Raw genomic sequence first — 23,369 nt, 5'->3', positions numbered from 1 at the left:
TTAGTGCTATCTTTAGAAATTACATTGTATTTTTAATGAAACTGTATTTTTAATAAAATTGCAGAACAGAAAAGATGACAAAAATCTTTATAACCACCTACACAATACATTTCATTAACTTTTTCAAGGAAAAGAAAGCAATTTCTCAGGGTCTCTTCCAATTTTTCTCCACCACCTTAGGCCCAGTGCTATTTGGTATGGGCAGATTAGGGTAGCTGATGATTCCTATTGATTTAAATGTCGTGCTAGGAAGCCTAAATCCCCAAGAGCAATAGAATCTCCCCTATCACTATCCTACTGCTTATTGACCTAATTCAGTAACCAACCATCAGGGTTTTCTCTCACAACAAATAAATCTTGCATGAAACAGAGAGTACATGGACACTCATAGTTTTCAGTGGTTTTGCCAGTACAATAAATTTAGAGTCACCAAAGCATTCACCTTTGTTTTCTCTGAGTGATCATAATGTCATTTGCTATTTAAAACGAGCAGAAACCACAACTGTATTCTTAAGGGCAAAACTATTTCCACAGCCTGAGGTAAACTTGATGTCGTGTAAATGATGCAGACAATTCAGCATGTGTACAATTCCACGCACTTCAATGCTTCAAAGAGGCCGTAAGTTATTGCTGGAGCATCTGCTGAACAGGTTTAATGGTTGTAGCATCACATCCACTGATTGAGATACTTAGTGTTTACTGCTCATAATTCTGATAACTACTAAATTTCCATTAATTGAGCCAAAGAAATGAGGAACGAACCAGGATTTGTTATGTTACTCTGGGTCTCACAGGGCCATCATTTCAACTAGAACTTTTAACTTGGAACTCTGCAGATGCCTCTGTATCTGAATTCACTCTTGGTGATTTTACTGAGTTGAATAACACATTTGTTTATACATAAAAGCCAGGATTCTAAACTTAGTTCTGTAAAATGTGGCTGTTACCAGATACAAAATATGTGCAGCAAGAGAACACAAAAAATACACTACAAATATTTTTAAAAAAATTTAAAAAGGAAAAAACCCAAACCACATCATACTACTTTGATAGGCAGATCTGTTTCAGAGGAGAGGCCTCATTCTGCTCCCAATAAAGTTAATTAGAGCAACAGCAAGATCCTAAATTACTAGTCCTCTCATCAATATCAAGTTAAGCTTTTATCAATGTAATTTGAAGCAGCATTAAAAGCAATAGTGCTAATTTATAATTGTTGATATTATCAAAGCAAGATCCTTTGCAACCATACATAACTGTGCCAGATTTTTATCACACTATAAAGGTTAACATAAGTGTTACAAGAAACATCAATGAGCTACGTACACTACGTTTGCTTTTGGTTAGATAAGTATGCTTTGTAGTAGTTGATATTCCCTCTAGATAATGGATATGGGCCAGATTCTCTGCTGACACAATGCAATAGAAGTAATTTGAAGGCAGATATGCTGATTCACACTAGCTGCAGATCTAGCCCTAATATATTTAGATGTGATAAACCATTTTAAGTAAGTCAGTTTCCTAACTATTACTCAGCCATTCCTCACTGTAGCCAAAAGGAAACTGAATGCCAAGGTCTGCAGGACTTTATTTATCAAAGCTGCTTTTAAGGCATCTATCATTTTGGCATGCATGCCTTGCTTTATGACCAGAATCAAACTCTTTCATGAAGCAGCAGATCTAATTCTAGCAAAAAATGCCACATAGTGCTTGTTTTTGCTGCAATATTACAACATCTGTTTCAACAAGGTTTTTTTATACAAACTGTTTATTACATTAGCAGCATTAGATACTTTTGCTGCTTGATACTGTGGAACTGTATAAAGATAATTTAAAATGTTGTATCATGTACCTCTAAATACTGGATTAATAATAACTCACTGTATTTCTGCTTTTATCTAATTTGATAGGAAACTAAGTGCAGAGCTAAGAAAATCATATTTCTGTTTATTATAAAAATACAAAATTATTTTACATACCAAAATTAGGAGCTATGCTAAATAACATTTTAGTGTCATGACATTAAACATCTGGAGACAAATAGTACCTGAGCTCCACAGCTTAATTTTCCTTTGAGGTTTATCTATTTTTACTTACATTTCCTGCATGTCAGCTTATAGTAATTACTCTTCTACACACATCTCTAGCACTAATGTGACAGACTGTGAATGCTTCTTGACAATAGAACATAATATCCTCCTTACAGGTTTCCACCAGCAAGGCTACAATCTCACCATCACGTGCATAAACATGTAAAAAGCCTTACTTTAAACATTAACAATTTTCAATTATATTTGGCTTACCGTTAAAATTCACATACAGATCAGACTTTTCTCAATAAATCTACAAAATAAAGCTAGAAATAAAGATCTTTGGGTACAATATGTGATATCTGTATCTGAGAGCTGCCTCAACTTTGAAGCATCTGTAAAATATATCAGATCATTTGAAAAAGGAGCAAAAATTTCCATTTAAGACCTGCTTCCAATAGGTGTTGCTTACAAAGACAGAATACCAATATAATAACTAAAAAGCAGTTCCTAGTATTTTTGTGAATATGACAAACTGCCCATCTGTGACACAGGACTAGAGGTGGAATTACAACAGTAATTCCAGTAAAGCAGCAGGAATGTTTGTATTTCTTCATCTGACATTAAAAGCAGCATGCTCTATGTAGGCCTCATTTGTAAATCTCCACAAATTTAATCAAAGACATCAGAGTTTTATCTGAATAAAGAGCAAACACATCCTGAGCTACATAGCTTTTTTTCTCTGTGAAAGAAAAACAATGAAAGAGTACGACTGAAAATTCAGTAAATACAGGACTTTTATTTGATTAGAATGACTTCAAAATAAGTCAAAACACATGGAACAACAAAGCTGCTATCCTGCAGGATGTACTGTCTAGTACATCACAGTGACTCTGGCTCACATCCACTGATTTTTACATTCTTTTATTACTCAGTTTTTTGCATGATCTTGGACATAAAGTATGCAAATTATCCCTGTGGGTTCTTTTTTTTATTTGTCAAGAAATTATAAAATATGAATTCAAATAAATTTTTAGAGTTTTGATTTGTGTTTTGATAAAATAAGGGGACTTTTATAATATGTAAGATTTTCCTGAATTGTAAGAAATCAGAGGAATCATAATGTTTTAAGCAGTGGTACTTCTCTGGTTTTCTCTATTCCTGAGTATTTAAATAAGAACTGAAATATCAATAGTTTAAGAGTAAAATTAAAATGTGAAAGCTCTAGATTTTTTCCCTTTTTTCCTACAGCCTAGGAATATCTGGCTTTTTTCATGTATGAAGGGAAAATCAGAAGATTTTAAGTTTTGACAAATATAAGATAAAAGCAAGTTGAATAAAGTTAATCAAAAGGTAAATAGATAAGACCTACTTATTTTTTAATAAATTAATCTCATTCAACTCCAAAAATACTACCTAGTAGAAAAAATGGTTTTCATGTTAAATAGACCAAAAAAGATTAAATACCTGGTAAAAAATGTATTCAACTACTATAGGTTTCAGCTTACTGAAATAAATCAAGAGCTTTCACATATTTAAATAAAAGCAAAGTTCCTTAACTGTTAATCAGAACTATTTGTAAGCAAACAAAGCATGTTTTATTGAATAGTCCTTGTGTCTAGACAAACAATGCATTCATTGAAATTAATACATACCAAAAATTTCTGAAAGCAAATATTTTCTTTTTAATATGTGACAAGTACTGCATTTTCAGCAATATGAGGACTGCCTACAATAATCATACCAATTAAATAATTCACATAATTGCCTGGTTCAAGGCAGTACTTTATTTAATATACTGCACTTTTGTGCCTGTGATTATGAGAGAAATTTTCCTGGACTTTCTGGCATATGCAGACTCCTTTATTTCTATGATCATGTCAGTTACTAGTATCTGGATATCATGCTAAAGATATTAATCCAGCAAGAAATAATTTTTGTAGAAAATACTGACTTATCATTAATGTTTTGAGCTGCTTAAAATATTTTATTCAGAAAAATATATTTTATAATAAAGAAGGCTTGATACTGACTTAAAAGAAAATTCAAGGGGCATTCCATTAATATGTGGAAGAAACTCTTGGAATTCAGTAATAATTTGGCAGAAAACTGGTGTTAGAATATCATATGTTACTGTCTCTTAACTGAAGAGCAATATACAGATTAAAAAATGTTAATCTGAGACTTTTCAGAAATACTTATGCCAATGTTTAAATTTTATTAATTAGTCCTCTGGAGATGCTAATGATTTCCCTTCATTTTGTTCTATTTGAACTATTTTGTTCTAAGTAACAAAGCTCAAGCTGTAAAAATTACTAACTGGCATGGGCTGAGGTAGTCTGTTTCCCTGATTAATTATTATTCAATATTTATGCATTTCCTTCATAATTTCTTTATTCAATATAAAGGTTAGATTTCTCTAGGAAATTTTAAAGAACAGCTCTTTAAAATGTGTATATGCTCTAAACAATTAGTAAAATCTCAGAGCAATCTTCCCATCTGAGTCCATCTCATGACTTTCTTGGAGAGAAAAAGAAAGAAAGAAAAAATGTCAAGCTGAGAGACTGGGTAGAGGACTTGATAATATAAATTTTGTGATGAAATTGTGATGAGAGGTACATGTACTACATAATCTTACAATGACTCTCGAGCAGTTGTTTCGCCTTTAAAGCTAGATGTTAATTTATAGATTTCAATATGCTATAAATGATAATGGGATGTTGAAGAAGAAATTGCTCTAATGTGCAATCATACCCTGTATGTTCATTTTAATGTATTTTAGGTGACAACTCTTTTTTAAAGCCCTGGTCTCTTTACCTTTGTAATTCTACAGCTCAGAACTCTGTCCTCTCCTCCATGTTATGATTTTTCTTCTCCTCCATTTTATGCTGGCTTTTCTTAGGTATCATGTCTATATTTGACAACCACACCAAAAAAAGAGAGAAAGCCTTATTTTGTCAGCCCACCTGCCTGTCACCACCACTTTCTTGTTTCTGGAAAAAAAAAAAAAGACTGGGGCTTCTGTCTGCCAGACTGTGAAGCTTGCAGTTTTTCAATTCAGAGGTATTAATTTTTATGTATCAGGCCAGAGATGGTATTTCAGATCATATTCCAAACATTCCATGTTCATTCTGCACAGTATCATGAGGCCTAATATTGTACAGGAGAGTTAGAACTGAGAGCCTGATCCTGCAGCCAGTATGATTTTCCTCTTCACCTTAATTTGGGCACAATTAAGACCTAGGTATATTAATGTGTGTTTTTATAACACAGTGGCCAGACAACTCACAGGAGGCAGGAAACTGGAGGCAGAATCTTTTGATAGCCTGCATCTATGCTGAAGGAGATGTATGCACTGGCTGGGTTTGCAAAGAATATTAATTCATTAATATCACAAAAATATTAAAATCACAAAAAATGAAAGAGAAAATAAATTGGTGGGTGATCTCAAATGTAGCACGATTCAAATAAACACAAAAAGGTGTTATGGTGAGATGTGATAAAGTCTAACCTTACCATCTGTGCTAGGACAGAGCGGGAGCTGGCCTCCAAAGCTGGACCAAGCATCTAGATGGCGGGTTGTAATTAGTGAGAGTGATGGATACAAATTCCAAACAGCTTTTTGGTTAAATACCTACCAGTCAATTACCATGAAAGTTCAAAAGAAATTAAAGTTTTTGTTCATTTTGACATTGTATAGATATTATTTGAGAATAAGGAATCTGGCAAAGGCCTTTAGCTTTTACTTATATTTTTTTTAGGCTGACTAGCTTTCAGCATTGCATTTCCCTTTAAGAAATGTCCAGCAGAAATGTTTGTTCATTAAGGAATGCCAAGTAACACAGTAACGTTCTTGACCATGCAGAATAGATGCACACAAAGAAAAAAATGAGATCTAAAACATTTTCTGTACATGAACTCCAAAGGTCATTTATATCATGAGTAATGATTTGTGTAACACACTAAGGCCTTTACCTTTTTTGATTACATCAGTACTAATTTGGTCCTTAGCTGAGATATAACCACACAGTATTTCATTGTTTACTTTTAAGTTACTTAAGTAAACTTTAGTATTTTTGAGGATTATGGCAATGTTTCAATACCTAAAGAATAAAATGCTAACATAAGAGGTTAATACCTTGTGAAGGATTTATTTGATTTTCATGGAATTGTTCTCAGACAGCAGTTGGACACTTTTCCTAAATCACCACAAAAGGCTGTTTTGTCTACCTGTAACTATTTTTTGTATATCAAAATGTACAAAGCCTTTTGCCAAAATACAACAGCAATCCTGGCTAGAAAATTACTTTAGGACAAAAGGAATTAGTTCAGTAGTAAGTTCACGTCCCAGCTGGCCATAACCACAGGTAAAAACGTGGTTTGATACACACATCTATAACCGTGGGGAGGGGAATATCTGATACATATAGACATTTCAGAAGCAAAATAACATTCTTTCCTAGAAGAGTGGTTAAGCCTTGGAACAGGCTCCCCAGGGAGGTGATGGAGTCACCATCCCAGGAAATGTCAAAAACCCCGAGCAGATTGTGGCGCTCTGCTATGCTTGGGTGGGTACGGTGCCATGCAGGCGAGGGATGGACTTGGAGCTCTCGAACGCCTTTTCCAGCCTCAATGGCTCTATGGTTGCCTGTAACGAAGGGATAGGCTCTGTTCCCGAGGATTTGAGATTGCTGGCAAGTCATTTTGGGCTGTAAAGCTTCACACCAACATACGCACGTCAGACACCTACTGAGACACAAGCGCTTTAGGGATTTCACGAGAGACGAGCACTTTTAAGACTCATTAGGAGCTAATTACACCCCAAAACACGCCCTTGCGGCGTATCTCCCACGGAAACGGCACCGCCTCCCACTCCGAGCCCCAGGGAGCGAGGGGGACACGCGTGGAGCGGGCAGCGCGGCGGAGCCGGGTGGGGCAGGGCGGCGGGACGGGGGCGCGCCCCGCGCACCGGTACCGGCGCCTCGCGCCCCGCCCGCGCCCGCCCCGCGGCGGCGGCGGCCCCGCCTCGCGCCCGCGATCAGCTGCGCGCGCGTCACGTGGGCGCGTGTCGAAGGTCACGGCGCCCACAATGGAGCTGTCGCCGTACGCGCAGGGCGGGTGGCGGCTGCTGGGCGACCCCCCGCCGCTTCCCCGCCGCCCGTTCGCCGCCCTCCTCCGCGCCGCCTTCCGCAGTCTCCTGGATGACCCGCAGGCCGGGTTGGGTAAGGCGTGCCGCGGCGGCGGGTGCGGGCGCGACCGCTCCGCGGGGCGCGCAGGGGGGCGCGGGGCTCCGTCCGCCCCGCGGAGGTTCGCGCGTGTCCGCGCTGCAGCGGGCGCTGCCCGCGCACACCCGCGGGGCGGCTCCTGCCCGCGGGCGGCTCCAGGGTGCCGCTGCGCGGGGTGTCATCGCTAGTGCTCGCCCGCTCCATTAAAGCTCCGAGCTGTCCGAAGTAAGGGGGGCGGGTCGGGACGGGTCGCCGCGCGTTCGTGTCCGCGGGGTGGGCCGGGCTAAGGGGGCGATGTTCCCTCGCTGCCACCCTGCCGCGGTTTTCGCGCGGGGACGCGTCCTACGGCAGCCCCGGCCCGAGGGTGCGCGGCCGTGCGATTAATTTTGCGCTGTTAATGACTCCGCCGCCGCCTCCGCGGACGGAGGGAGCCGCCGGTGCCGGGCCGGGGCGGCGGGCGGGCGGTCCCGGTGCCCCTCCCGGCCGGTGGCCCCAGCCCCGCTTCTCGCCATTAAGAGGCTGCCGAAGATCGCGGACGGGGCTCGCAGAGGAAACTGAGGTTTTCCTTCTTTTTTTTTTTTTCTTTTCTTTTCTTTTTTTTATTTTTTTTAATGGGAAGGAGCTTGGGGGCGGCGGGGCGCTCAGCGCCGCACGGCCCCGCCTGGTACGGCTCGCCCCAGCCGGTGCTTCAGCCCCTCACCTTCTCCTCTGCCTCCTCACGCCTTGCCTGCTTCTTCTGTCCTCTCGCTCTGAAACACCAAACGTGTTTCATTTTGACGTTTTTGTGGGAAAGATAGCGTTCAAAGGGCGAGCAGCAGCCTTTGGTACAGTGTGCTGGGGTTTGGCAAATAAGTGTGTCATCAGTAATTCATTTATTTTAGACGATCCAGACCTGAAAGATATTGACCCTACAGTATTAAAACATTGCCATGCTGCGGCTGCAATGTGTATTCTGGAGGCAGGGAAGCAGAAAGCTGACATATCTGCTATAAGGTACTCATACTTGGAAGCTACACCATTTTTCTAGCAGTTGTTACTTAGAAGTGTACTGCTGAGTTAATGTTAACAGAAAACTAATGAATTCTTTTTCCCTGTAGCACGTGCCTAGAAGACTGCAAACTGGATAAAGAGAGAATAGAACAATTTTGCACCGAATATCAGGTTTTTAAACTGACTTTAGCTTATTAATTTTTTCTTATTTCATAGGAATTTATTGAACCTAGTAATTTTTTTTTCTCTTGCTTCAGAAAAACAAGGATGCATTGGAAATCTTATTGGGAAGGTAGGTCAATCACTCAGCAGAGACATGGTTTCACTTACAGTTAGTTTGAAACTGTCCTGGAAAACACTTCTGCATACTTTAGGTGATTAAAGTAAGTAATATTGTTCCATTAAAAAATGAAGTGCATTTTTAACAAACTCTAGAAAACAGCTATAGGAACTTTTCTTCATTTGGAATTCTACTCTAAAATAACCTTTTAGAACTTCTCAAGAAGCATTACCAGGATCATGAAAAGTTCTTTATTGATGGACAGCTTGAGAAAATGACCCTTTCTTTTAGCATAAGGGGACTTGTAACTGTTGTGTCTTCCAGCATAGGCAGATCTCCTCTCCATATAACTGATGTGTCTTGGCGCTTGGAATATCAGATCAAGGTAATTTTAACAGATCAAGGTGTTTCTTTCATCTGTTTTAATGCTGAGAGCTGGCTTTTTATATGTTCTTTGTTTTTAATTTAGAACAATCAACTTCATAAAACTTACCAGCCTTCCTATTTGGTGACCTTAAATGTAGAGGTACTGTACTCCCAGCACCCTCAAAGGAAAAAATGCAATTTCAAGATATTTTTTAAATACAATAGACATTGCTGTTTCTTTGCTTTTTTTTCCCTTCAGAGCAGTGATTCAGGATCACACCCAGATGTTAGTTTTAGTTGTACAATGGAGCAATTACAGGTACTTCTTTCCTTCATCTTTCTGTGCTTAGCCCCAGTTGTGGATGTCCCTGTTTTTAACAAATTGCCAATCAAAATTAAATAATATACACTATTACTTTAAAAAAAATCCAATACTGGGAGGGTAAGAGAATTTTCCATAAAAGTTATCCAAGTGTATTTTTACTGTCTTTTCAAATAAAGTTGGAAAGTTACTGAATTTAGTTGCGTGGGGAGTGTTTTACGTACGTGCATAAATATTTTGTCTGTTTTCATAACTGTAATCCATATGTATATGTGGGAGGAAACTCATCATTTTCTGAAACTCTGATTTCCTGTGCTTTAGAGAAATTATTAAAGAAGCTGGTTCAGTGATTTAAATGTGTCATGATTAAAAATAGAGAAGGAACTGAAGGCTCTTCAGTGGTGTTAATGACATGTAAGAAATGTCCTGAAACAAACGTTGATCTTTGTTTAGCGATTTAAATGTGTAACTGAACAATAGAGGTATTGTAATGCTTGGAAGTGACCAAACTCTGGAGGATCGGGAAGAGGGCTCGGTGGGAGAGGAAAAGCAAGATATTAAAACTTCAGGTTTACACCTCCTCTTTTTAAGTGTGTCTCAAAAGCTGTCCTTTTGTCAGTAATGAGTGTTTCTAGTTGGTTTGCTGGCATAGTGAAATCTGATGTGCTTTGGCTGGAGAATGGTCCTAGTACAAAATTGCACCCAAAATATTTTCAGTGTTTTAGAAATCCATGTAGTAGTTCAAGCCAGAAGCAAATGTCAGCTTTAGCCATTGTGGCAATACCAATAAAATCTACGTGTAAATAATAATGATCTATTTTAGGAGAAAATACATTTTAAAGAGGGTTTTCCTTCAGTTCCCACTTTTCTGACTACATTATAAAATACAGAGCTATTTAATTATTTGCTTGCATTGTTCATCAGTTGCAACACTTCTTTGTACTACAAGGTGCTGGTTTCACTTGAGTCTCTGTTTAAAAAAAATACTCTGTTCTTCTAGCTGACCTTTAAAAAATATGCTTATTCTAAGACTCTATTTCATCTCTTAGGACTTAGTGGGAAAGCTAAAAGATGCTGCAAAAAGTCTAGAACGAGCGACTCAGATGTGATTGAAGGAAGGTGTCAGCCTGCTGAAGCACTCTCCTTCCTAAGTGTCTCCTAAATGACAAATGTCTTTCATCTCTTGATGCAAACTGGGGTTTTTTTAAGTCCTTGGATGTGAATTAAATGATTTTTTTTACGTCTGCACTGGGTATTCCCTGCTCATGTAATTTTTTTTTATTAACTCCTCTTTAATATTTGCTGAACTGTCGTGTCATCAAAGTATTCCTTCTGTCTTATTTTGTATATTTTTACAACTGTCACTGCTTATTTTTCTCTGCGATCTAATAAAGGTTTATTCGCGCCTGTTGTGCAATTTTTATGGATGAATTAGCTGTACCTAAAAGTAAGATGCTAAACGTTAGATCAGCTCCGTGAGGCAAAAGCGCCTTCTTGCCGTGCCGCGGCTGCGGCGCGTTTGCTAAATAGCCCGCCGCGCTTTGTCACTTCCAGCCGATCTTACATCTCTCCTACGAGGAAAAGTCGGACCCCGGCGCGGGGGGCGAGAAAGGATTCGGTTTAATCTTGTGGAGCCGGGGCTCCTCGCGGAAAGCCGGCAGAGTCCGCGGGATGGAGCGGAGCCGGGTGGCGGCTCCGGCTCGACGGCGCGGCTGCTCCCGGCATCTGCCGCTCGCCTTGGGCCGCGCTGCTCTCCGCTCGCTCCCGCCCGCAGCTGCGGAGAGGCTCCGAGGCGCGCTCGGTCCGCACCTGCCGCCAAGGGAGAGCGGCCCCGCGGAGGATGCGCGGCGGCGGCCGGTCCCTCACGGCGGAGCAGGGCTTTTCCCTCTCCGCTCCTCAGCGCCCGAGCGGCGGGCGGCGTCTTAACCTCGCCAGAGGCAAGCACCGTGCGGGTTTCCCCCGTTCCCTCCCTCCCGCTCCGGGGCCGTCCGTCCCGCCCGCGGGATGTGGCGACCCCGCGGGTCCCCGCGACACTCGCTCCCGCCGCCGCTCGGGGCGGAAAAGCCTCCGCGCGGCCCTCGAGGGGACGCGTCGCCTCGACGGCGGCGGCTCCGCGCGGCCCCGGGCGGGCGCGGCGGGGCGAGGGCGCGCGGCTGCGCGCACGCGGTGGCGGAGGCGCGAGGCCGCGGTGCGGGTCCCCGCGGGGGTCCCCGCGCGGCGGGACGGGGCGTGCGGGGTGGGAGCGCGCAACAAGTGCGCGGAGGGAGGCGAGGGCTGCGCGGGCAAGGCGACGGGCGGCGTGTGTGGGGCCGGGGAGCCTGCGGGCTGTGGGGCTGCGGCGCGGCGAGGATGGAGAGGGCAGCGCCGGCCAGGGCCGGAGGCGCGGCGGCTGAAGGGGAGCCGCGGCGCGGGCGGAGGGAGCGCGGAGAAGGAGGGCGGGAGGCGCCGTGGCTGCGGCGGGCGCGAGTCGCGGAGCGGGGCCGGGGGTCGGGGCGGGCGGTGAGGAAAAGGAGGAAAAGGAGGCATCGGCGGCGCGCGGGTGAGCGCGTGCAGGGCCGGGGGGAGGGGAGGGAGGGAGGAAAGGAGGAGGGAGGGAAGGGAGGGGGTGGCGGGCGGGGGAGGGGAGGGAGGGAGCGAGGGGGGAGGCGGAGGGGGAGGAGGCGGCCGGGTTGCGGGATTGGGTCACGGGGAGGCTGCCGGGCCCCGGCGGCAGCGCCGCTAATTCCCAGGCCGCCCTTAAGGAATGAGGCGCCCCACGTGACGCTGGCGGGGCGGGCGAACTCCGAGCCATTTTGGGGACGGTGTCAGTTTCCACTGTGTGCCTTCAGCGTTGCATTCTTCCCTCCTCCGCCCTCCTCCCGCCCGCCCGCCCGCCCGCCCTCCTTCCCTCCCCGGGTCCCCGCCACCAACTATGAAATAACAACAACAATAATACTCGTAATAATAACAATAATAATAAAAGAAGGAACGCGAGAGAGGCCGCGAGGCGGAGCGGGGGGCAGAGGGAGAGACAATGGGCTGGTGGAGAGAGGACCCATCCGGACCGGGGAGACTGTGCGCTCGCAGCGCCTGAGCCGCCCGGGCGGCCAACTCGGAGGGAGCGAGAGAGCGAGGGAGCGAGCGAGAAGGGCCCGCGAGCAGCCGAGGAGACCCGGGCGTTCTGTAACTAAAATGAGCGGAGCGCAGCGGCGGCGGCGGCAATAAGCTTATTGCAATTGACAGCGTCTGCAGTTCATTTCAAGATGGCCGCTTGGCTCACATTCATTTTCTGCTGAACGACTTTTAACTTTCATTGTCTTTTTTGGCCGCTCCGATCATCACCAACCGGCTCCGTTTTCCGGGTACGTATGAAGCGAGGTGTCGCCTAACCGAGGGCGGGGGGCGAAGGGGGCTCGGCGGCGGTTTTCGGCCGGTTTGGGGGCTGCAAAGGGGCGCCTAGGTGTCCCCCGAGCTCTCCGTATGGGAAAAGCGCTGACAGGCTGCTCTAGCCACACACACACATACAGACACGCAGCAGCAGCAGCCTGTGCACTCGCTCGCGTTACGCACCCACATTTGCAAATTTTAGTTCCTTTCTTTCTCCAGACGCCCCCTAAAACCTTTCTGTGCACATGGCCCCCGAGGAGAATATTTATATTTCCCGACCCTGCTGCCAGCCCGGCCCGAGCGCCCTTTGTTTAAAGGCAGATTTTGATTAAACAGGGACGTTCGTGAAATCTGGAGCTGCCTGGGTCAAGTGATTTCAGTCCTCCCCGAAAGAAATGTGTCTGGGGGGGGTTAAAATGTCAGATAATGCACCCATTTTATAGAGACGGAGCCAGTGGGGGGTAGCGATCCTCCTGGGGGGGTTGTTAGGCGCCGGGGCACCCAGCAGAAAATGTTATTAACTTAAGTTGGACAAGTACTTCTGTGAAATTGGATGGGTTGTAAGATGGCGGTTCCCAGTTGTTTCCAATGTCTCCTCTTACATTTCTGCTCTAAATGCTGAACTTTAGGGGTTTGTGCCTGCTGGGAGAGGCAAGGGGTGGTCAACGCCGAGAAATAACTTTTTTGGGGGGTAAGGGTAGCACTTTTAATGCGGTCTTGGGGAGCTGGGGCGAGCGGTTTGCTGGAGCCTTTGGAGCAAAGGTGATGTGTCTGCGGGACGCGGAGGGGGGGTGGTGTGTGTGAATTTCTTTTCTCTGGTTGGTATTTTTTTTACCCTGAGCCCCGGGAAGGGTAAATTTACATGAAATCCTTTGTCAGATCTTAAAGATGTCACGAGTGGGCTCCTCGTGCTGCTTATGGGCAGCACTTGAAAGTTGCTGGTGTTATGTTTTTATAATTGAATGGCCTTGGCAGTATATAAAGCGGGATGTTTCTGGGTGTCTGCTGTAAACATTTGCAAATAATCAGGTGAAAATAAGTAGGAAAAAAAATCTCATTTCCATGAAAGTGAGGCAGTAACTTTTCAGCCTCTAAAAACTTTGATTCACTCCTCCACTCTCCAGGAAAGTCGAAGAAAACCTGGGCATGTATGCCCATTTGCAACCTTGTCGCTAAAAGGGTTTTTTTGCGTAGTCTGTAGTGGTGAGAGCAGCTTCTGTTGTGGGACTGTCCCTAAGACCAGAGACGTTTAGTACAATCCAGTAAAACTACTTTGAGTGACTCTGTGCAGCCCGTCCTGGGAACTGAGACTTGTGTTGCACTTTGCCAGAGACACGAAGTCTTGACCTACCTGATCGCTTAGATATTACAAAATTAACATTTTAGTGTATTTTTAAAAGTAGATAGATTGTGTCTTACGCCTAGTCCCAGGGAGGTGATTTGAGAGACTGGGGTCCTTTTGCACTCTGTTGCCAATATTCAGGTCTTTTCTCGCTGCAGCGAGTTGCGCAGAGATACTTGAGGTTCGTGTGCCTCCTCTGAATGAACTACTGTCCTCTCCTTTAAAACATATGTGGCCATTCTTAAGCGAAAGAGTAATAACAGGCTCGATAGTCCAAGTGGCTCTGGCTGATGATGGGTGAAGATGTAGAATGAAGGCTGCTTTATTCCTGATGAGAGTTTTCCGAGAGGAGATGGGTACAAAGTACACAAACCTACCCGAGCGATGCTTCTATTTTTTTAAGTATGTATTTTCTGTTAGTGACCTGTCGAGCAAGGTTTGATAGCTTATTGCTTTATGGATTTTTAATAATGTAGCTGATTCTTAGCAGGAGAATGCACTTCTGTTTTTCTTCATTTTGACATAACTTGTTTAAGGCCTCTGTATAATCGGTTGGCTGGCAGTGTTTACTTGTAGCAGGTATTATCCACATATATTTTATGTTTGGTTGTTCCATGTGTCAATGTGTAAATATATATTGTCCTGGCTAAGAGGCTGTTTGTATTTCTGTGAAGTGTTGGCATTCACCGTGCGATCAGCAGGAGCAGAAAAGACATCTGAAAGGGTTTCCCTCGTACCAAGATATTAAACTCAGGCTGATGTAGTAAAATGTGCTACGTTCATGTTACATCCCCGCGGGCACAGACACGCGTGTGCCTGTGCGGGTGGCTTTTGGGGAGAAATTAAGTGCCTAGTTCAGCTCGCTGGGGAAAATCACTGATTTTCAAGATAGCTCATAGCACGTTGAAAATGTGCTAACTTTGGGCAATAAATAATCCGCATTTAGGGGTTGCTTCGACAAAACAGGTTTCACGGTTGAATTTAATCCCCCTCCATTTAGGAAGGGGCTTCGCCTGCGTGAAATAAACGCGTTAATGTCTTGAAAGGTTTGTCCCAGTCTGCCAGGGCTGGGAAGGAATTCTCGGTCAGCCGACTTGTGTGACCTCGGTCACTGCTGGGGTTTTTTTTTGGTTTAGATATTTATGAATTATAAGGTAGTGACTTGAACAAATAAAACACAGAACCGTGAAAGCTGTCCATGTGTAAGTACCCAAAGGGACTCCAGAGCCGCCGGCTTCAGAGCGCTGGGTTCTTCAGAGAGGCGTGCAGAAACTCCGTCTCTGCCTTTTCTGGGAAAAGCAAAACCTCGGTATCAGTTTAAAAGGAAGAAGCGGAGGGTCAGGGACCCTGGAAGCGACATTTAAACAGCAGTACAATGCAGCGGGGATCTTGCTTTCCCACACGGTGCTGGGAACAGCTTTGGGGACCTGGTCTGGCTTGGTGCTTCTGGAACTTTGCTTTTCTTTGTGCTGGCCGGCTATGGCTTGATGTTGGGGAGTTTTATCTGCTGTTCACTCAAGGGTTCTCCTGCAGCAACAAGAGAAGTTTCCTGGTCGGGGTCGCTCGTTGGCGCTGTGCACACTTCTGACGAATATTGTACCCCGTCCTGGTCAGTTTGACTGACGTTCAAAGCTTTAAGAAACATTACTGTGTTGCCACTTTCCCCCCACCCTTTTTTTTTTTTTTTTCCCTCCCGCTGCCTAACATTGAAGTTTGCGAGTGGCTGCTCGCATACTGAGCATTCGGTGCTGCGGTGAGAGGTGGCTCGCAAGCTCTGCCTCGGGAGGAGAGGGGACCAGGGGCAGGAGTTGGTGTGCTGGGAGCACTGACCTGGGGAAATTAATAGCTTGGAGGGGAGCAAAGTTGTTACATTACATTTTTCAGGGTCTGGTTGACAGAAAATAATTTACTCTACAACTGACGTGGCTGACAGGGATTTTTCCCTGTGTGTGGTTTTCCCTTTATCTGTTATTCCCTCTCATTTTAAACAGTGTGTATGAATCTAGCGTTGATGCCAGTGCATGCGATGGGGTTTTATGGGTTTCAGACTAGGAAAATGACATTTGTTTTTCACTCTTGTCTCTGCATTGTGTTGACAAGGTGTTGATTTAGCTTTAGGAATGATCTGGTCACATGGTCCTTCGCATGTTGTCACTAATGTACCGTTTAAAGTCGGTTTGGGCTTTTCCCCCTTCTCGGTGTGCTTTATTGCTGAAAAGGGGGGTTACTTAAGTATCCGGAGACTTGTTTTCTCCCGTCCGAGCACCTTACTCTGGTAATGCAAATCTCTTTTACACCTTTTGCAAAACTTTGCACGGCGCTTGCCTCGTCCGCGGGATGATTTTCAAACAAGCGTCAAAAGGTGGGAGAAGGAAAGAAAGAGAGAAAAAGAGCTGGGAGTGAGAGAAGGATAGGAAGGAGAAAAGTGAGGAGAACCGAGAAGGAGGGAGCGGGGATGCCGGCGCGGTGGAGCGGGAGCTGGGGCTCGGCACCCCACTGGCGGGGCAGGGGGCTCGGTCCGGGAGCGCGGCGCGGTTCTGCTCGCCGGAGGGAGGGAGCGGAGGGGGAGAGGAGCTATCTCAGACCAGCTCCTCGCACCGAGTCGACGTGGAGAGAGGCCCCTGAGAGGATCCGAAATGGCCGAGGCTCGGGAGGAGCCTCTGGCACTCGCCTCCGCCAGGCTGAGACCCCAGAGCCCGGGGCCGCCCCCGCCGGCCGGGCTGCCCCGCACCGCGCCCGGGCACCCTCCGGGCTGTGCCACTCGACCCCGCCCGGGCCGCTCCCGCCCTCCCCCTCCCCTCCCTTCGCGGCCGGGCTCCCAGACCCCCGCGGGCTCCTTGGCTCCTCCACCCCCAGCGCCAGCCCCCGGGCCCCGCGTCCCACCCCTGGCCCGGCCCGGCCCGGCCCGGCCCGGCCCGCCCCCGGCCGCCCCCCGCCCGGCTCTCGTGTGTTCCCAGCGGTGGCAGGATGCCAAGTGTAAGTGTAAGTTGCTATAGCAACCCCCTCGGAGAGCGGAGCAGATCCGGATCGGCACCGAGCCGCAGCGGCAGCCGCCCGGACCCCCCGGCGGGCCGGCCCCGCCGCCCCGGTGCCCGGCCCCGCTCCGAGGTGCGTGTGTCCCCCCTCCGTCCCTCCCCCGCCGCCCCTCCCCGCGCTCCGGAAATGCCAGGGCAGCCGCACCGGGAGGCGCTGGTTCCCCTTTGTGCTGCTCGCCGGCAGCCCGGTGCCCGCCGTGTCGCCCCCGGAGCTCCCCGCCGCATCGCCGCCGAGCCGCCCGCGCAGCCTGAGCCGGCCGGTGCCGCCGCGCCGCGGGAATCGCCCGTGCCCGCCGGGGGAACGGCGCGGTGGGTGCCGCGGAACGACCGCCCCTCCGCGGGGCTGCGCCCAGGCCGGCCCGGGGCGGTGCGGTGCGGGGACGCCCCGCCGGCCTCGGGACCGGCCCTCGCCCGCCACCCGGCCCCGCGCCGCCACCGCCGCCTTCGTCTTCCGCGCTCGGTCTTCCTCTGCGCCGGGGGATGCGATGCGATGCACGGGGGAAGGGGATGCGCCGGACCGCGGCACCTGGGACGCTGCCGCGCTTGGCCCCGCTGACCGGTCCTCTGTGTGTGTGTGTCTTTCAGAGCCGCTCCTCGCCACGCCAAAATGCACCGAACAACCAGAATCAAAATAACCGAGCTAAACCCCCATCTCATGTGCGTGCTCTGCGGCGGGTACTTCATTGATGCAACAACCATCATAGAGTGCCTCCACTCCTGTAAGTACGACCGGGCGCTCCGCGTTTTTCCCCCGCCGCTTCCCTCCTTTCCCGACATCCCGGGAACACACACGAAAAAAAAACCCTCCCAAGCCCAAACCCCCCGAGGGGCTCGGGACCGACGCCCTCCTCCTTCCCGACTGGAGGGGAAGTAGGTGTTCCAGCCGCGGTGCAGATTTTCTGAGGACGGCCCTACGGTCTTTGTTAAAGTAATAATATATGTGCTATAAGCGTCTCCTTTTCATGGTAATTGCAGCTTATTTGGGTAGTTGTTTAGCTTAAGCAGCGTGTTGCTGACAATGGACGATTTGCTCTAGCTTGCATAGTTTAGAAAATCGCACCTTTATCTATGCATATCTGAGCGGCACCTAGGAGCATCACTAAAAGCCTGTGGTGTTTGACTTACAGTTTGTAAGACCTGTATCGTGCGTTACTTGGAGACCAGCAAGTATTGTCCTATCTGTGATGTCCAAGTTCACAAAACTCGACCGCTTTTGAATATAAGGTAGGAGAAAGTTGGGAAGTGCGCATTGCATCTGTGTATCTCTGTTTTTGCTTTATGTGGGGAGCCAGCAGTAGTCGGTGTCAATGTTATCTCTTCGTCTGCAATTTAAATCTGAAAGGGCTTGTCAATTTACAAGCTACCTCGTGTGTATGTGGTCTCTTTGGAGTTTCTTCACTGATTGAAACTGAAAATGCCTTTAGATGTTTTTGTTGGCCTATTTTAGCATAGACCAGTCATTGATGCCTCTTCCCTCTCCCGCATTCTGCTGTACCACCCGATAGTTCTTGCCTCTACTTTCTGTATCTCCAAGACATGCATCACTCCAACCACAGCTCCTAGTCATGAAAACTCCTGCTGCAACTTTCCAAGCTAAGGGGCAAAAGCCTTTCAAATATCATTTGCCTTTCAGAAACATTTTTGTTTTCAGCACTGCGTTTTGCTCTCTGCACTTTCTAGGAAGGACAAGAAGATTTTAGGCCTTCCTTCAGCTTGAGAGACTTCTTTTTCAGTTGTGGTAACATGGATGAGTTCTGGTTCAGAGTGGTATTTAGAGTAGGGTTAGTTTGATTACAAGGTCCTGTAAGTTAACTTTTTATGACTGGCCTCCCACTTTGTAGAAGATGCCTCATTGTTGTGAAAGATTGTAAGTGAGGAGCTGCCATTTGGATTAAAATATTGCTTCATCTGCTTAATTTTATGTTGTGGGGTTGTTCTTTTTTCAGGTCAGATAAAACTCTCCAGGATATTGTATACAAGCTAGTACCAGGCCTTTTCAAAAGTAAGTAGTTAAATCAGGTATTTTATTAAGAGCAGAAAAACAAAACCAGAGCCGCTATCCTTTATCAATACCGTGAGTTACAGAGTAACTACTAAAAGAAAAATATATGCTTTTCCATCTAGATGAAATGAAAAGAAGAAGGGATTTTTATGCTGCTCATCCGTCGGCTGATGGTAAAAGCTTCTCGTTCGCAACTTTAATATGTGTGGCACTGAGCTGGATGTTTTACTGTTTCCTTTTTAACTTACAAGTGATGTATTACCGTCACAGAATTTTAAGAAGTAAAGTCAGCATAATAAAAGTTTATTGTTTTAACAGTCAGGTAGCTTTCATTCATTATCTTACTGTGAAGATTTTTTTTTCTTGTTACTGAGAATTGCAATTCTTCCTGATTTGAATTTCAAAATGTAAATTATTGTGGAAATTTCTGTGCAGCTGCCAATGGCTCTAATGAAGACAGGGGAGAAGTGGCTGATGAAGACAAAAGAATTATAACAGACGACGAGATAATAAGCTTATCCATTGAATTCTTTGACCAGAATAGGCAAGTCCCGGAATGGCAAAATTTTATGTTTACCTATTTGATAGGTATTTATTATTTGTAGTAATTGTGTAATTTCTTCTCACAGACTGGAGCGAAAAGGAAATAAGGAGAAAGAAAAGTCAAAGGAAGAGGTAAATAACTTTCCTTTACTCCAGGGGAAACATATCACACACACACAACTTTGGGGCAGGTTTGTAGCTGAGAAGAATATATAAGTATCTGTGTCTAGAATAAAGGAAGCCTCCTATCATGGGACTAGGTACAGAAGAGGTAAAGTATTTTCATACAGCTGTATATGCAGGCAACTTTTTAAAATTCAAAATACCCTGCAGTATTATTTTTGAAGCAGAATCAGATTTTTTGGTCAAAGTTTGGGAAAAGATATTTAGTAATTTATTTAAAAAATAATATGTATTGCATATGTACCCTAAAAAGATAATTCATATGTAAATATTTGTATTATATTTAATTAGTTACAATTTTAAATTACTTTCTTTAGAACTGTAATTTGCTACTTATTTCTGATGTGCCCTCCAAGACAGCAGGCACTGTTGTATTACAGTTGATAATTTAGTAAGGTGCACTTTTTTCAACATGAAATGCTAGAATCCAGTGTTGGTGGGAGTACTCACGCATTCTCAGTAGAACTGATTTTCTTTACTATGCCACTAGGTGAATGACAAAAGATACTTGCGCTGCCCAGCAGCAATGACAGTGATGCATCTAAGAAAGTTCCTGCGGAGTAAGATGGATATACCTAACACTTTCCAGGTACCCATGGGGAAAGAGTGGTTGGTTTGTTTCTTTGGGGTTTTTGGGGCTTGTTTTTGGTAGGACTCATTTTCTCATTACAGCCAATTCCAGCAAGTGCAAATAGCCAAGTATTTCTGGTGTGTGCCATACATTATTTGGTTTATTTATAAAATATCTGTCTGTAGCGATTGGTGACGTAATTTTTTTAGTGCTGTAAATACCAAAGTATTAAGAAATTGCTCCTTGATGTATTTGTGGTATCTGTGACAGTGGGGCTACTTTTACCTCAGAACAGTCATGTGCTAGGGGTAAGTGCCTGGATGCTCCTTAATGCAAGGGTTCATATCTTGAACAGATTGATGTGATGTATGAAGAGGAGCCTCTGAAGGACTACTACACCCTAATGGATATTGCCTACATCTATACCTGGAGGCGGGTGAGTATTTCCAGCGTGCCTCCTGGGAGGGTGCAGGTCATGGCCTGGCCAGGGCACTTACCAGGGTCTCCCCTTTGCTTTGCAGAATGGGCCTCTGCCCTTGAAATACCGGGTCCGACCTACTTGCAAGAGGATGAAGATCAGTCACCAGAGGGAAGGCTTGAATAATAGTGGGGAGCTGGAAAGTGACTCTGGGAGCGACAAGGCAAGCAGCCCAGCAGGAGGCATCCCCTCCACCTCCTCCTGTTTGCCCAGCCCCAGCACGCCAGTCCAGTCTCCTCACCCCCAGTTCCCCCACATCTCCAGCACCATGAATGGCACCAGCAGCAGCCCCAGCAGTAACCACCAGTCCTCCTTTACCAACAGAGCTCGGAAAACATCAATAAATGGCTCCTCAGCCACTTCATCTGGTTGATGTGCCAACCAGGCTACCACCCTCGCCCCTCCTTTATATAGATCTCTCCATGCCATTACAGCTTTATAGATGCTAATCCATGTGACTATCATCCAAATTGCTTTCTTTTGTAGTAACACTGAACTTGGCTATAAAAGGCGGACTTAGGTGACATTCAGGATGGACGTTATTGGAAACGCAAGATTGAAATGTAAATTTTTCTGAGGACTGGGAAACAAACTATAGTTACACCTTCACCTGTTCTGAATGATGTGGAGTTGTTTCTGTCCCCATCATCTGGAGCCAGGAGTCTCCAGAAGTCAATACAAATCCTGGGAAGTAGTTTGTTAATCCAGACTAACTCCTCCATTGCGTTCTCTTCGATTGTTATTGTTCTTATACTGTTTTGTGAACCTGTAGAAAGCAAGTGCTTTTTCATCTTGAAATCCAACAAAATTGAAAGAATATGCATAGAAAAATGCATATATGTAGCCATGTCACTGTGAATAACAATTTTTGCGTATTAGCCATTTTGATTCTTATGTTGCATCTTTTACTTCTCTGTTGCTGCGCAGAACCGATCAAAAGAAAACTTCAGTTTTACAATCTGTATGCCTAAAAGCGGGTATTACCGTTTTATTTACTGACTTGTTTAAATGATTCGCTTTTGTAAGAATCAGATGGCATTATGCTTATTGTACAATGCCATATTGGTATATGACATAACAGGAAACAGTATTGTATGATATATTTATAAATACTATAAAGAAAATATTGTGTTTCATGCACTCATGATATGGTTGTTAAATTTCTAAACAGGTTCGACCCTTGCAGATGCCGCCTGTTTGAGCTTTGCTCATACTGCAAGAAACACATTGTGTGTGAGAGCTACAGTATTGGGGAAGCACATTCAAGTCTCTGATAACCTGGAGGCAATTGGCAATCTTAAAAGAATTTTACTTGCTTTGTCTTTTTTTTTTTTCTTCCAAGTGGAATATTTTTACTTTACCAAATGTAGAAGTGATACAGTGAAAAAAAGAAATCAAGGGAGGTGGAAGTTTTAGACCTGTTTGATTACCTTTTTATTATTTGGTGTGTTGGGACTGTGTTTCTAAAAGCACACGGAATCATTATAGAAGCCATAAACTGTTTGATATAAATTTTAAGGAACCAGCAAGTGGCTGGATGAAGGCATTTTATCTAAATTTGTTTTAATATATATGTATATGGTACAGTACTAACTTCATTAAAATTTAACTGGTACTTTAATATTTCCAATAAATTGTGGAGAATGCCTTCTCTTTAATGGCCTGCAAGTAGATGCATTTTATTAGAGGCTTCTATGGGTGGGATTTTTTCAATAGGAGGAACTTTTCCACCATAAAGTATAAACAGCCCAGAACACTTTTCAGTTTGTGCTTTGCTTTGGTCGAACTTTGTGTGTGTTCATCACCCATCAGTTATACATTTGTGAGGGTGTTTATTCTATATGGATATTGTTTCATGTTTGTACGGAAAAATTGTAGTTAAACATTTCATTGTCTCCAGTCTGCAAAAGAAGCACAATTCTTATTGCTTTGTCTTGCTTATAGTCATTAAATCATTACTTTTGCATATAAATTGCTGTTACTTGTCCTGCTTGTTTTTATAGACCAGGTGATTGCAAATCCTCCACAAGGTTATTGCTTATTGATGTATATGTCTTGTTAAACAAGAGTTGATATTTTTTCCTGTAGTAAACATGTACAGTTCAATTTCAACAGTAAAAACTTCAGTTTTATATACACGAATAACTTTCATTTATAGCTGATCAAAGAAATAAACAAATAAAAGGGATAATTCATTGAAAAGTAGCAAATTACCTCTGTTGATAATGTGGTGTTAAAGGACAAACATATTGTTCTTGTGGGAAGTATTTCTGGGTGTACCAAAGATTTTAGTGAACAGTACAGTATAGCACACTAATATTAACAAAGGGAGTAAAAAAACCACCTAGAAATTGTAGTGATTTGTTTTGGTTGCCTGTCTTGAAAACATTTGCTGTTCTTTATTTGACCCCGATTTATTATTGAAAATAAGCAAATGGTTCATCCTCACATCCCAGTCAGCCACAGGTTTTACTTCCTTTCTGTTCAAACTTAGCCCCTGTTAAACTGCACTGCCCGGGAAGGGAAGAACTTGATTTTTCTGATGGCAAGTGCAATGTTCTGCCTGTGCTACCCTGGATTACTTTTAAAGCCTCAGTGGAACTAAATATGTTTTAATAGAAAGATACCTCTCAATGTGA

The 23,369-nt window shown here is 44.9% G+C and overlaps 1 protein-coding gene across 1 annotated transcript; it reads left to right on the top strand.

Annotated features, from left to right (window-relative positions):
• Nucleotides 1–7,089: 7,089 nt before the first annotated feature.
• Nucleotides 7,090–22,145, top strand: LOC115901394. Its single transcript, XM_030944029.1, has 19 exons — nucleotides 7,090–7,249; nucleotides 8,134–8,245; nucleotides 8,350–8,413; nucleotides 8,500–8,534; nucleotides 8,847–8,907; nucleotides 8,992–9,048; nucleotides 9,148–9,207; nucleotides 10,260–10,304; nucleotides 10,865–11,709; nucleotides 16,915–17,325; nucleotides 17,539–17,672; nucleotides 18,081–18,177; nucleotides 18,900–18,955; nucleotides 19,078–19,128; nucleotides 19,391–19,499; nucleotides 19,585–19,630; nucleotides 20,172–20,270; nucleotides 20,608–20,688; nucleotides 20,774–22,145. Exons 1-19 carry the CDS (start codon nucleotides 7,117–7,119, stop codon nucleotides 21,101–21,103), a joined length of 2,826 nt encoding a protein of 941 aa, XP_030799889.1. The 5' UTR covers nucleotides 7,090–7,116; the 3' UTR covers nucleotides 21,104–22,145.
• Nucleotides 22,146–23,369: the final 1,224 nt, after the last annotated feature.

The sequence above is a fragment of the Camarhynchus parvulus genome, chromosome 2, assembly GCF_901933205.1.
Source record: "Camarhynchus parvulus chromosome 2, STF_HiC, whole genome shotgun sequence".
Taxonomy (NCBI): domain Eukaryota; kingdom Metazoa; phylum Chordata; class Aves; order Passeriformes; family Thraupidae; genus Camarhynchus; species Camarhynchus parvulus.
Note: the sequence above shows the minus strand (reverse complement) of the source record. Positions and strands in the feature narration are given on the sequence as shown.